The sequence below is a fragment of the Pithys albifrons genome, chromosome 1 (assembly GCF_047495875.1).
Source record: "Pithys albifrons albifrons isolate INPA30051 chromosome 1, PitAlb_v1, whole genome shotgun sequence".
NCBI classification, from domain to species: domain Eukaryota; kingdom Metazoa; phylum Chordata; class Aves; order Passeriformes; family Thamnophilidae; genus Pithys; species Pithys albifrons.
The window spans coordinates 11173546-11187153 of NC_092458.1; the positions used below are offsets into that span (position 1 = coordinate 11173546).

General features: G+C 37.7%; 1 protein-coding gene across 3 annotated transcripts in view; it reads right to left on the reverse strand.

The window, feature by feature from the left end:
* Positions 1 to 2292: 2292 nt before the first annotated feature.
* FRMPD4 (FERM and PDZ domain containing 4) overlaps positions 2293 to 13608 on the reverse strand; it is a 308889-nt gene continuing 297573 nt past the window's right edge. For 2 of the 3 annotated variants that reach the window (XM_071561826.1, XM_071561738.1), the window contains 6 exons: positions 13378 to 13467; positions 12597 to 12779; positions 9230 to 9368; positions 7585 to 8646; positions 5976 to 7247; positions 4754 to 4841 (listed from right to left, as the gene is read on the reverse strand). In XM_071561826.1, the coding sequence (XP_071417927.1) occupies positions 4837 to 4841; positions 5976 to 7247; positions 7585 to 8646; positions 9230 to 9368; positions 12597 to 12779; positions 13378 to 13467 (2751 nt within the window). In that variant the 3' untranslated portion in view covers positions 4754 to 4836. Of the gene's footprint in view, positions 4842 to 5975; positions 7248 to 7584; positions 8647 to 9229; positions 9369 to 12596; positions 12780 to 13377; positions 13468 to 13608 lie in introns of all 3 variants that reach the window. The other variant, XM_071561918.1, reaches the window with a different exon arrangement.

Here is a 13608-nt window from a genome sequence, read left to right on the forward strand (position 1 = left end):
TGAAAGTAGGTACATACTGATGACATTCCTTGATGTCCTAAAGTTAAGATGTACAGGATTAATTAAGATGCATTAAGTTTACCTTAATGCTGAAGAAATAGGTTATAATTCAGCAGCAACTGATGTGCAAGTTCATATGCCCCAGAATTAATAACAGTTATGTTTATTATCATCTAGGACTCTCCTTAACTGGATAGGACAAGCTAAATCATAGGATCTTAGAATCATAGAAGAGTTTTTGTTGGAAGGGACCTTTAAAAGTCATCTAGCCCAACCTCCCTGCAATGAGCAGAGATATCAACTAGATCAGGTTGCTCAGAACCCTGTCCAACCTGACTTTGAATGTTTCCAGGAATGAGGCATCTACCATCTCTCTGGGAAATCTGTTCAATGCCTCACACTCTCATCATAAAAAAAAATTTCTTCCTTATATCTAGTCTAAATCTACCCTCTTTTAGTTTAAGCCCATTACCTCTTGTCATACTGCAATGGACCCTGTTAAAAGATTTGTCTTTGTCTTTCTTTTAGGCCTTCTTTAAATATTGAAAAACTCAAAAAAGGTTTCCTGGAACCCAGAAGAAAGATTAAAATACTTCCTGACAAAGGATAATTCTGAGACAAAAACCTAATATACATGTGATTCTAGAAGACTGCAGACAAATTGTTTCCAGCAGCTGTGCCGTTGTAGAAAGTTCTCATAAGGCAGCATTTAAAAGCCTGCAAATAATTCTGTGTGGAAAGATTACAAAAAAGACATTTGCATAGTACCACTTGGGGATATCTGAAATCCTGGGAAAGGAGAAGCTGCCTGTTAAGAGATACCTTAGAGAGCCTGGCCAGGTGATCCTATTTACCAAAACTGGGACAAGAATATGGTGGTGGTTTATGAAATCACACCACAGAGTCCAGTGGAGGGTAACCATGATGGTCAGGTGCTGGAATAAACAGTACACAAGGAAAGGCTGAAGAAACTGATTTTACTCAGTGTGCAGTAGAGAAGGCTCAGGGGAGACTTTATTACAGCCTACAGCTGCCTGATGGAAGGATATAGAGAGAAGACAGAGCCTGCATAGTGTTACAAGGAACAGCAATAGATATTAATGGAACATGAAAAATTCCAATTAGACAAGAAGAATTTTTGTATTGTTTAACATTAAAGATTATCAAATATTGCAACAAGTGGCAAGAGAAGTTGTGCGAATTTGGAAGGTGTCCAATAAACAACTTGAAACAGCTTTGAGCAACCTGATCAGACCTGCCTTGAGCAAGGGGTGGACAAGAGGAACTCCACCCAGAAGACCCTTTACAATCCAAATTATTCCAGGAAAATGCACTAAAAAAGGAGAGGACCCACCCCCTACACACACACACACACACCGAGACACACGTTAAACCCAAAAAATACTATCACACACACAAAAAAAAAAAACAAAACAAAAAAGCCACAGTTAGCTTTAGGGAGCAAAAAGACCATGTCTACAATCAGAAAAGTACTTAAATAGTACAGACAACAAGAATCTGCTTACCTTTGAAATAAAATTAGATTTTGAAATGGAATCAAATGAAAAAGACTGGACTAGCAATACTGAAAGTGACACATTCCTATAAACTATGTCAATGCTTAGCTGTGAGAATCCTAAATTTATTGCTGAAACTTAGTATTTCCAAACCACTGATGATATTTTTATAGATTCAACAAAAAATCAAAGAATACGTACCAGTACAACAATTCAGCCTGTTTTTTCCCCCCACTATGAAATACTCAAACCCCACAGTATTTTCAGCAGCACAAGAGCAGCGCACACAGCCCCACTCTCTGTGCTGCCAGAATGAGAGCACCAAATGTGACCACCACACAGGACAGGCTGTTGTCACCCACCAGCAATGTAATTCAGCCTGTAGCCTACCTCTGAGCTGCCCTCCAGAGTGGGTCCATGTGCTGAAAGAATTGGTCTTAGAAACCACATTTTTCTCCTGTGGACAACAGATTAATCTTCTGATACTGTTTTTCTGAAGATGTTACTCTGCAGTCAGAGGAAAAGGCCTGTCCTGCCTTTCATAGTGAAGTGCAAGAAAACATTTCCTTAATTTTGTTGGTTTAGTCTTTCTAGTTCAGCACAGAAAGCTTCACATGTGCTTCAACTGAATGGGTAATTTTTGAAAATAGATGGTAATGCTCTTTGCATGTGATGTTATGACCAACAGATGAAATTAGCTACATCAGTCTGGAGAATGGAGGCTGCTGCTCCTCAGCCACTGAAAAGTTTAACAGGTGCTGGTGTGAAAGCCTATTTTCCAGCCAGAATTGAGAGCTTTTGCTTTGGCTGCCTCTAAAACATGAAACTACAAAACATTTTCCGGAAAGGTTCAGATGGGAGAGATTATTCACAAATTGCCTTTGTCATCACTCAAGAGAAGAACTGTCTCTAGCTGGAAATATTTCAGAGATATTTATTGTATTCTGAAAACGTCATTTTATTTCTAACTTATTTACAGTTAAACATTCAGAATCATAAAATATGAAGTATAAAATATTTAACAAAATAGATGCAGTTCATGTTGTTCAGGTGCACCATAGATATATGATGAAACAGTAAACAGCAAATGAATTTCCTGACAGTCCTCTCTCTCTCATTTATTAGGGAAAGGGGTGTATAGACCTGCTTTATACATTTTGGTCTGACCATTATGGCATCAACTGTTCACTTCAGAGAGAAAACCACCACCACTCCGGTTTCTGCATCCTTAGTCTTCTACAAGTACCTTCACTATCTAAAATGCCAACACTAATGTTCAATACATCAGATACCCTTGAAGTTGGTATTTTCAGTAATTTGGGGTTTTTTCTTTTTTTTTTTCTTTTTTTTTTTTTAAATACAGAATTTCCTAGAAAAGAAGAATCAGGTAATTCAGTCCATATGAACAAAAGAGTAATTTATTATATATATATTCTCTAGTAAGTTATAATAGTCTCTTGGATTTTAAACGTCTTTTTGCTATTTTCAATGCTTAAAAATTATAATTTTAAAACATTAAATATTGTATTATATACAGTATGATTTAATTTATCATTTCTAAACATGGAGCATTCTCCAAGTGAAAACTTGGATGAAACAGAAAACAACTTCATTGACATAACAGGCTTTAGAAGTTCACTTCATACACCCATAAATTTGACTATATGAAAAATAGCCAAACATCAGTTTGTTCCTACATGGGATTTTTTTCTGTTTCTTTTTTTTCCTGGTCTTGGGGAGAGTGTTTTTTTTTGGCTTTTGTCTTTGTATAAATGGAAGGACAAATCTACTAATTGCTTCTTTTCGGTGTTCAGTATTTTAACTTTTTTTAATCTCTTACCTATTTTATATAAAATAACAAAATATACAGAGAAAGCTGTTTGTTACACTAGTTCATACACATACAGTAAATAAAAGTTTTTTATGTATGGCTTTGCAAAGGTAGATTATGAAGTGACTTTTGAGTTTTATTTGTTTAAAAGCATTTTAAGAGAACGTGTTAGTGTGCTTACAATAGCGGCCATGGTAGTCGAATGTCGAGCCAAGAGTTTAATGCTAGGATCACTGGAGGTCTTGCCTGACACTGCTTCTGCAGCCTTCAGAAGACAAATGTAGTTTATTACAACCTCATCTACCTTAGCTATAATTTCCTGCTGCTGTGTTTCAGAGTTCATGACTTTAACTAAACGCATGCAGGCTTCTGTTAAGCAACAGAGTACTTGAAAGCTGGAAGTCATAGCTAAAAGCATTTCCTCAGGGCTTTTATCAGCCATGGCCATTTTCCTGCAGGCACTTCCCAACTGTCTCGATTCCAAAGATAACAGTTGTTTGTACTTAGAAAGTTTAAGGTCATATGTTTCTGGATGTAAATCTTCTCTCTTGCCCATACTTGCTCGGACCAGTGAGAGTAGCTCATTGGCATCCTTTTGTGCTGCAACAAATCCATCAGGCATTGCATAAGTCTTCTCTTTCATCACATTTATTCGCGTGATTCGTGCATCAAAGGCCACATCGTTGAGATTCACATCAATTTGGCCACCTTGGGTGTCAGCACTGCTCTTCTCATGCTCATTGACGGCCTCATCTTGTGGGGGCTCAGTAGCTTTTGAGAACTCCAAGACTTTCTGTTCATTGTTGCTGGACAACAAGCGACCAACTGATTCTGTGAGCTCACACGGGGTCTGCGGTTCAGAGAGATGTGAGAGCTGATGGTTGTCTTGGTCATCATCATCATCATTGTCATCATTTCCTCTGCCCAGGAAGCAATAGCTGAAAGGGCCACGACACCTCCAAGTGTTGGTGTCCAGCTTTCGCAAGGGCAACATTCGACACTGCTTGGAGTCCTTCTGACTGGTGCCTGTGCCCAAACATCCCTTACTGTCCTTCCTATCAGTGCTGACATACACACAACTCTGAGAATAACTTTTTGACAGCTTTTTGCCCAGAGAAAATTCCACTTTTCTCACTGATTTGGATTCATCCTTTCGGGTGATGTCCAGGCTTTTCAAGCTGGCCATGGTTGCCTTCTTTTCAAACAGCATCTCAATGCCTGCAGATCCTCCAATGATGCTGCTGCTGCGTCTCAGCACTTTCCTGCTCTGCGGCATCCTCAGGCTTCCTCCTATCATGTCATATGGCCATAAACTAACTGTTGCCCCACAAGCCTGATTTACTTTGGGAATGTCACAAGAGTCTTGATTTTGACTTGGCACCTTTGATTCTGATAGCATGGATGATAGCATGATGGAGTCAGCTAGAGGCTGTCTAGGAAAAGCTGTAGGCATGCCTCCTTGTCTTCCCTTTTCAGGCTCTGTGAAAGCTACACTAGGGGTAGTAGAAGAGCAGACAGAATAATTAGGCATCATCCTGATAATATTCAGAGACTGAACTTTTAAATATCTTTTAACAGTAGGGAAAAAATGGATTCCTGGTACTTCCCAGTGGTCTCCATTCCTCAAAATATTCATTAAAAAATTGATTGCTAGTCTTTTGTATGTCACTAAAATGCCTTTTAAAATCTATAAACAAATTACAAATTATGAATATTTAATTATTCATTCCACTACAGCAAACTTATTTTAAAAAAAGGAATAGAAAATAATCTATAAAACATCCGAAATCCTCCCCAATATATGAATTGAATATTTTCTACTACTAATTAGATTAATACTTTCAGATTAAGTACCTTCTTTAACTACACCTGAGAGGGTATGGAAAGATGTGTTCATGGTAATTTGGTTTGGTTTCGTGGTAGGAGTTTTGGCAGAGAAAAAGTATTTCTCGTTCTAGCTCCTAGTCTGTTGCACTTTTGGATTTTCATGCGTTCACACTACTGCTACATGTGGGTTGCAACCACAGGAAGAGGGAAACATTTAAAATCCAACTGAAAGAATTTCCAATGCTATCTCTGAAAAACTGTGCATTTTTATAGCTTTAAAGAAACACCTACTGTCAGATTCTGAAGTAAATACATGCTTAATAAAGTAGTGACATTTTCTCATCCTTACATTTAGGGCTTTTTATTCATACTGGCATGCTTTTGACAACCTGCTAAAATAGCATATAGGATACATAATAAATGAATCACAGGTTTTTCTCTTCTACATTAATATACCTTCTCAAGTCATCTTATAATCTAACAAGTATCCTGGAACTCAAGTGACTATGAATTTTGGAGATGCTTCCAAAGAGTGGAAGAGGCCTCTCCACTAGTGTCTTTCCAAATATTTTTAAGTGCAATGAGAAGTTTTGTTAAAAAGTTGATCAGTGTATGCAGCTCATAAGAATATCTCAACATGTACAAGTAAAATGAATATATAACTGAAGGTCTAATTGCACTGTCTGCAACAACTTGATTATGTACTTCAAGGTAAAGATACTAGAAATGTCTTACCAAGTCTTCAACACTAACACATAGCTTTAAAAATAAACATAAGAAACCCTTTATTACTGCTGTACCTGTAGTTTCTTTTATCTTGGGGATCCGATGACATCCTTCTCTCAAAGTGCCAAACAGCGGTTCAGCATTAACTGCTGAATGCACAGCAGGCACTGTCATTCTATGACACACGGCTTCGGGCTGCTGGTGCAGGTCCTTGTATGTTGCTCCGTGGTTTGGAAGAATGGCAGCTCTTTCATCTGCTGGAACATAGGCAATGCCCTTCATTGATGGATCAGAGATGATGTGCTTAACATCAGAGGTACAAAGAGGAGATTCAACGGGGGTAGCACATGTGCTACTGCCTGTGCTGCATCCTGCGTCCACTGAAGAGCACTGAGAGCTCTGCAGTGAGAAATGGCCTTCACTTTGCAGAGATGACATGCGCTTAGCCAAGTGATATTCACATAGTCTAGCTACACTCTGCTCTGCTTCTGGAAGCTTTGAAGGATGGTCATCTGCAGATAAATCAGTATCTTCTGCATCGTTTAGGTCTTTGGCTGAAGACACAGGAGTCATATCTGACAGGAAGTTTTCACCTTGGCTAAGCCCTGAGGTATCATCCTGATCCACCTCAGGATCCACTTCATCCTTACACTCAGTTTCTGTTTTACCAAGGACAGGAACCCTTGGAAAAGTCTTCCCATTCCCTGTTTCTGGGCTTGGCTTATCTGCTGTCCCATCATCGGCAGCATACCATCTTTGGCGAAAGGCAGTTCTCTCCACGTTAAAAGTGCTTAGGCGTTGACTGTCTCTTGCTGAAAGAGTTCCAAATTTAGCTTTTAGATCTTCATCAGTCTCTGCTTTTTTATTTCCCTGTTGCTTTTTCACAGTAGCACTGCCATCAGAGGGTGCTTTTACTTCGCTATCTGTCATCTTATTTTTCCTTTTACTAGTGCAAGAATATACCAAGGATCCCATGTGCAATTTGCTAAAATAATCAGTGACAGATTTTGTTTCCATGGTCTCTGGCTCCATTTCCATGTTATCAGAATGAAGAATCTGCTTTGAAGGCACAACTTTTGACTGTAGCTCTGTAGCCTGATGACCAGACAAAGGCTGTGAGGGCTTCATGCCTGGCCCTCCAGCCTGATTCTTAGCAATAGGAAACTCAGTCTGCTCTTCCACAAGGGGTTGGTAGCCTTCACTTGTGGTCAAAAACACGCGCGCAGTGTTTTCCGACTGTTTCTGTGCTGCAGCTAGTTCAGAGCTTTCAGTCATTTCAGAGGAATTTGTTTCATTGCCAGAATCTGAAGATGACTCAGGGCTATATGCTCGCAGGATAGCTACACCTGCAAGCCACAAAAAATAAGACTCAATTAAATGACAGCAGCTGAAGCACCTGGATAAGTGACAAGCAAAAGGGGTTGTATTAGAGACAAAAATAGGCTTTGTAAGAACACTGAATTTATTGCACAGTTCCCGAAAAAAGTAGTTTAATAACATAATGGTGCTCCATTAAATATGGAATATGATGTATGCAAAATGATGGCAAAAAACAAATGGAAAACTTTAAAAAAAAAACCAAAACAAAACATAAACCAACCCTCATGAAATGGAGTATTTCCAAAGCTAAATGGATGAGATGAAATGGTTTTCAATGAATAAATGTAACTATGGTGAAAGAACCTGAATTGTCATTCGTCTGCTGTTCCTCTGAAGCAGCTAAAGCTTCTAGTGCTTGAAGTGTAGAGACTACTGCATCATCTAGCCCCTTTTCACATTTCCCCTCTGTATTAGTAGGGACAGCATCGATAAGCGACACTGGAATGTCATCATTGCCTAGATTACTGTCTTGCTCCTTGTTGTCTCTAGGCTGTGTTGCTTGATTCTGAGAGTCTTCCTCATCTGAACTGTCCCTGAAGCCAGGTGGAGGGGCAGCAATGGCCATGTTTAAGGTATGCAATAGGAAATCATCTTCATTATCATCACCTTCTGGAGGTGGAAGTGAAGTCAAATCAATAATGTCATCACTAGAACCAGAAAGGCTGAGAAGAGCAGGCCTATTGATTTCTCCTACCATAATGTCTTCTTCACAGCTTACTTCATCTTCATCTTCAGCATCATCTGTGTTTTCCGCATAACAAATATCATGCAACAAAGGCTCTTCTATCCCTTCCGCAGCTCCAAATATTTTACCATCGCTTATAGTTGCATAAACAGAATTTGTAGCAAACTGAATGGTTTCAGAATCTGGTGATAACTCCAGGCCTTTAATATCATTGGCATTACTAATAAAAATGGCTCTTTGTTTTTCTAGTATTTCTGGACTTTCATCCAAAAGCCTTTCATATCCAAGAGTCTGGGGGCTGATACCATCCAAGTTGTGATCTCCAAATATAAAGGAAACTTTTGCTGCCCTGGGGGAATCCTGTGCTTTCTTGCTAGATTCCAGACCTGAGAGTGACAGCATTGAAGGCTGGTTAAAATTTCTGCTTTCTTCTGCTTCAGCAGGGTCACTTTGCTTGGCCAGATGCTGATCAAATCCAACTGAATTATAAGTATTTTCTATGTACAGATGTCTGTGTTCTTTTTGACATAACAGACTTGCTGAAACATCTAGAGTCTTCTGTTTTGGATCAGCAAAGCACATTTGAGTCTCCTGATCTCCTTCAGCCAGGAAAGTAGTAGTTTTTGGTATACAATTCCATTCAGAAGCAAGGATATTATGCTTCCCTCTGTTTTCAGGTCCTATAGAATGATGAAATAAAATCAACACTGTGAAATCAAAGAACAAAGTCATGTAATTTGTGAACAATAATTTGTTTATGCTGAGCATTAAACACTCTGAATAGGGCAGCTAAGCCATCAAAGACTTCAGAAAACCTCTTTCACACTCACCTCTGTTCTAAGTTAAATACATGTTGACTTAAGGCCCTAAGGTTTAACTTGAACTTTTGTGCTCTAGAACAGAACTATACCTCTGCTAGGTACTTTGCTATAGTAAAAATAGTAACAGAAGACAGCTCGTTTCTCCAACACCATATGTACTCTTGCAAAAGATATATGCACATAAAAACATTCACAGAGAGTATGCATCGATTTCACTAGAGTAGGAAATAAATTCAGCATGTGGTTTATTTTACCATTAAGATGCTATGATAGGCTGGATACTGAAACATTATAAAGTTGAACTGATATACTATGGTACTAGGTCTGAGTCAGCAATCAGATCTTACTTGGCATAGCCTTCTGTTTATCTGGAGGTGCTCTGGATTAAGCTGAGTTCTGCTTTATTCATCAGACCACTGTTAATGTACTGTGAAAGCAATACCTGTTTCTCGGCTCCCTGTATTTTTCTTGTTGGCCATGTTAAATATTGAACGCCTTGAGTCAACCAGCAGCCTGTAGTATCCAGCTGTCAGGCAAGCAAGATTCATTGCATCTGATGACTCCATCAGAAGAGTGATAGGCTAAGAAGAATACAATCAAGTTAAGGCTGTTCCTCTTAAATTTGTTTACCTGCTGACAGTATTAGTCATTGAAGCAAAAGGAACTACATCACAAACACCACAGTGAGAAACATATACAAGAATTTTTTCCTCACTACCAATATCAACAGCACAAAAACTTTAGAAAAGATTGAGTTGTAGTTAGGTAGAACTCCAACTGAAAATCTTAACAGCTGATTGCTCTCTTTCTGAATGAAGCTAATCATTTTAAGTCTCTAGCTCCATCATTTTCTTGCATAGATATTTTATTCCTGCCAAAGCACTATTTAATGTTACATTGAATCTGGCATGGGTTAAGAACATGGTACATTAGGCACTGGAGTCTTGCAATAGTATGGGAATCCACAGCTTCAGAAAATAAGGTGCATTAACCATATGTAATCGAGCAAGAAATGGGAAGCAAACACTCAGGGAAAGTTGAGGTTCAGAAAGCACATTAGTGAGGTTAAAGCTATCATTACACAGCAGAGACAGTGACAGGTTAAAAGATTCCAGTGTTTGTGGCCTGGCACTACTGAAAAGACAAGTGGCAAAAAAATAATCAGATAAACAGAGATAAAGAGAATGAAGAAAGGTCCTCAGAATGGAGAAAGATCCTTAGAAAGGAGATCAGCAAAAAAACCAAACACAAAGCACTGTAAAAAAACCCCCAGACCTAACAAAAATTAGAGACTTAACAGCTTTGAAAAACTATGGCTGCCAGGCTAGCAAGCATCAAACCCAAGATATCCATGTGAAACATACTTTCTTTAAATCTCTTTTCTTTTACCATCATTTATACATTTCTTTGCCTAAAAATTTTGTTCATGTCTCTGTAGCTTTGAATACAAAAAGCTGTTCTCCTCAAATTTATTTTAAGGTGGCTAGCCTCTACAATTCCTAGACAGGAAATAAAAATTAAGTCCTTACCATGATGCATAGATAGAAATTATACCGTAGACAACCCATCTTATCAGTCACATTTTGTAGTGACTCATAGCTATATGGACATTTGTGACAATTTATCATAATTTAGTATGCTGAACCCACTTTCACAAGACATATGTGAGGACCTGCATAATTCATTCCAGAAGTAACATTGCATGCAGGAAGCATGATTTTCCAACCTACTCAACCCCTTACTAGTAAAAAGACAACTCATTCTGATGGAAGCTGTGGCCAAAATATAACTGATGATCCAAGCTTACTACCAAACCACCCACAACAGGTCTGGTGAGTTTTTTAATACCTGTGCTCCAGCATCTAAGGTCAAAATGTCCCAGTTGCCCTGAATGTTGTATAAACAGTTTTCAGCAACTTGGAAACATTTATGCTTTTCTTTTTCCTTTGACGTATTTTTTGCTACAGCTTGAGCTTCTATTCAATGCATGCCTCTTTCAAGGTATTCAACTATAGCTATTAAAGTTACTATAAATTATTAAACCTGCAGTGCATTAATTAACCTCTGTTCTTTTGAGTGTCTACTAAAAATAACATTTGAAATGCTACATTCATCTCAAATTTTCTGCAGTGATGGACAGAAATAGATGAACTCTACAGAAATTTCAGATTGCTGAAAACAGTGCTGTGAACTTCTGATAATCTGCTGAACAGTCTGGAGACAGTTAAACTTTTATTGTCTGCCTCTGCCAAGTGATACATGTTCAATAATGTATTAAAAGAAACAAAAATAAAATAAAAATCTGAACTGTCCATTTGTGAAGAAAATAATGGCATATATGACATACACTGGCATATTCAGAAGCTGGATATACAAACCTGCTACCTTAGGGTAAGTTAAGGAAGGAAAACATCAGCTGAGAATACCTACCTGTGTGTCCCTGCACCTCCTTCACAGGACATAGTCACAACCCCTACCTGTGCCCCAAATCAAATTCCTTCAGTAGCCTCCAAGATCTGCAATCTTAAGACAGTCTCTCTGACTTTAAGATTACATATGTTGAAATGCAAGGAGATGGGGATATACACAATTTGCAACAAGACAGTACCAGTACTATAATATAGAACATAAAACTACAGTAATACATAATACTATGGCATACTGTGCTACATATGAGCAGATGGGAAAGATTCAATTTCTAAACTACTTTCTCCATCTGTAAAAGGGTGCTAACAGCTTTCTTACAAGAGGGCTATGAGTTTAGCTCAGTAATGCAGGTAAAGTAGCCTGGTATCCTCAGATGTTACTGTTGTTAAGTAAGGTGCAAAAGATGCTGTGTTCACCAACCCTGTAAACTTTGCTTATGTTGCTGTCAAAGAACATCTAGATTAATTTACAGCATTTCTTTTTTCATTAACTTAATACAGGGAAACAGTTCCACGTCAATATACATAAACCATTCAAAGCAAAACTTAATAAGGTATTCCTGGTGTGTGCTTTTTGTGCATAGTTGGGTAAGCAAAAAGAACTAGTAGGCTTTATTTATTTTAATCAAATATGTAAGTTTCAAGTACAATGGAAACGATTCCTTCAATCTCTAGTTACCCTTATAATGTCCTAGAATGTCTATGAAACTTTTCACTTAAAAAATTAATAAAAACCACACCAAGAACCAGAACAGTATAATATACAAAACTCCATGGATTTTGCCAGTAGACGCCACAGAAGCAAAGTGTTCAGTGGGATTCAAGAGCAATTAAATGACTAGAGGTAGATGATATGCATCTGTGAATATACTATGCAGGGGAAAGCACCAAACTGGAATTACAAAGGCTAAATAAAAAGCCATGCCTTTCTACAGTCTAACTGGTAACTGCTATGCGGTTACTTGCATGAACTCTGCGAATGTAACACTGGATTTACAGGGGACCCTGGACCAATGCAGCTTGTGATCCTCTAATGGCAATAATATTGCCTATTATAAAGAGCTTCAAAAGAAGATCAATTTCATCATCACCTCTTTTTGCCATGGAAATCCAGGAAGACAATAACAAAGTGAGTTGTCAGGGGTCAGCCAAGAGAAAACTCAAAAGAGTATAGAAGTGCTGTAAAGATCTGGTCTGGTACACTGTAGACCCCTCAAATGCCCAAGTCATAGTATGCATACATTCTCACCAGAAAAAGAGCTAAAAAAGCACCCTCACAGTATTATTGGCATAAAAATGTTCAGAACTGTATACTTTGATAAATGCTAAAATTAAAAAAATATTTATAGATATCATATCATCATAAAGCAATAACAAACTTACTTTTACATCTAAGACATGCAGCTCAACTCTAACATTGATTTCATCTTCTGTAAACATCTCAATTCTGTTCACATGGCTGAAGTCAGCCAAGAGAGCCACAAGGTTTGTTTTGGTGTTTATCACATGGCTGATTCCATACCGTGGCCCTACTAACAGAGTCACTTCTGAGCGCTTTTCTCCCTGCTTTAGCAGAAAAAAACAAAAAAAAACACAGGTGAGAAACATGATAGCTACTGCAGAGTGACAGAAATCACTTTCAGTGACAACTTTCAGTTACATAGGGCTACATTTCCATAGCATTTCTACATTAAAGATTATTATGTTTTTATAAGAAGATACTATACACAAGAGCATACTTGATTCATAATCATAATCAAAAAGTAAAGGAATTTCCTGCTGAATGCTGATTGTACTCTAGTTTTTTAGATGGATAGGTAGATGGACAGACATATGGATGGACTCTCCTTCTGTTGAAAGAAAAATGTTGTCATTAAGATTTTTCCAGACTAAAAATTTTAGCATTCTATAGTTAATTGAATGGTGCTATTTGCTAAAAAAGTGCTACTTATCTCTAAATTTCCAGTAAAATTCAAATTATATTAGGTACATTATTTTCAAGATGAGAAGAAAAAAAAAGTTATTTGGTTCAGTTAACAATGACTTTTCAGTTTATGAATAGAACCTAAACTTCTAAAGAAAATTATAATATTAAGCTTTTGAAAAAAAAAGCATAGATAAAAAAATGAAGAGAAGAGATAGACTATTTTAAGAGAAATGTTACCACTAGTGTTGCCTTGAAAACACGGCCTCCATATAATCGCAGATCACTGAGGAACTTTAGATAATGCACCTTGGCTTGCAAAGCAGAGAGCTGAGAAAGGAGAAACAAGGGTAAGTAGTTGTTGAGAAAATCATCACATTATAAAATTCAGAAAGAAAATGTATTTTCATAACATAAGGAAAATGGACTGCAAAAACAGCTCTTTGGAGCCTGAAACTAAATCTTTAAATG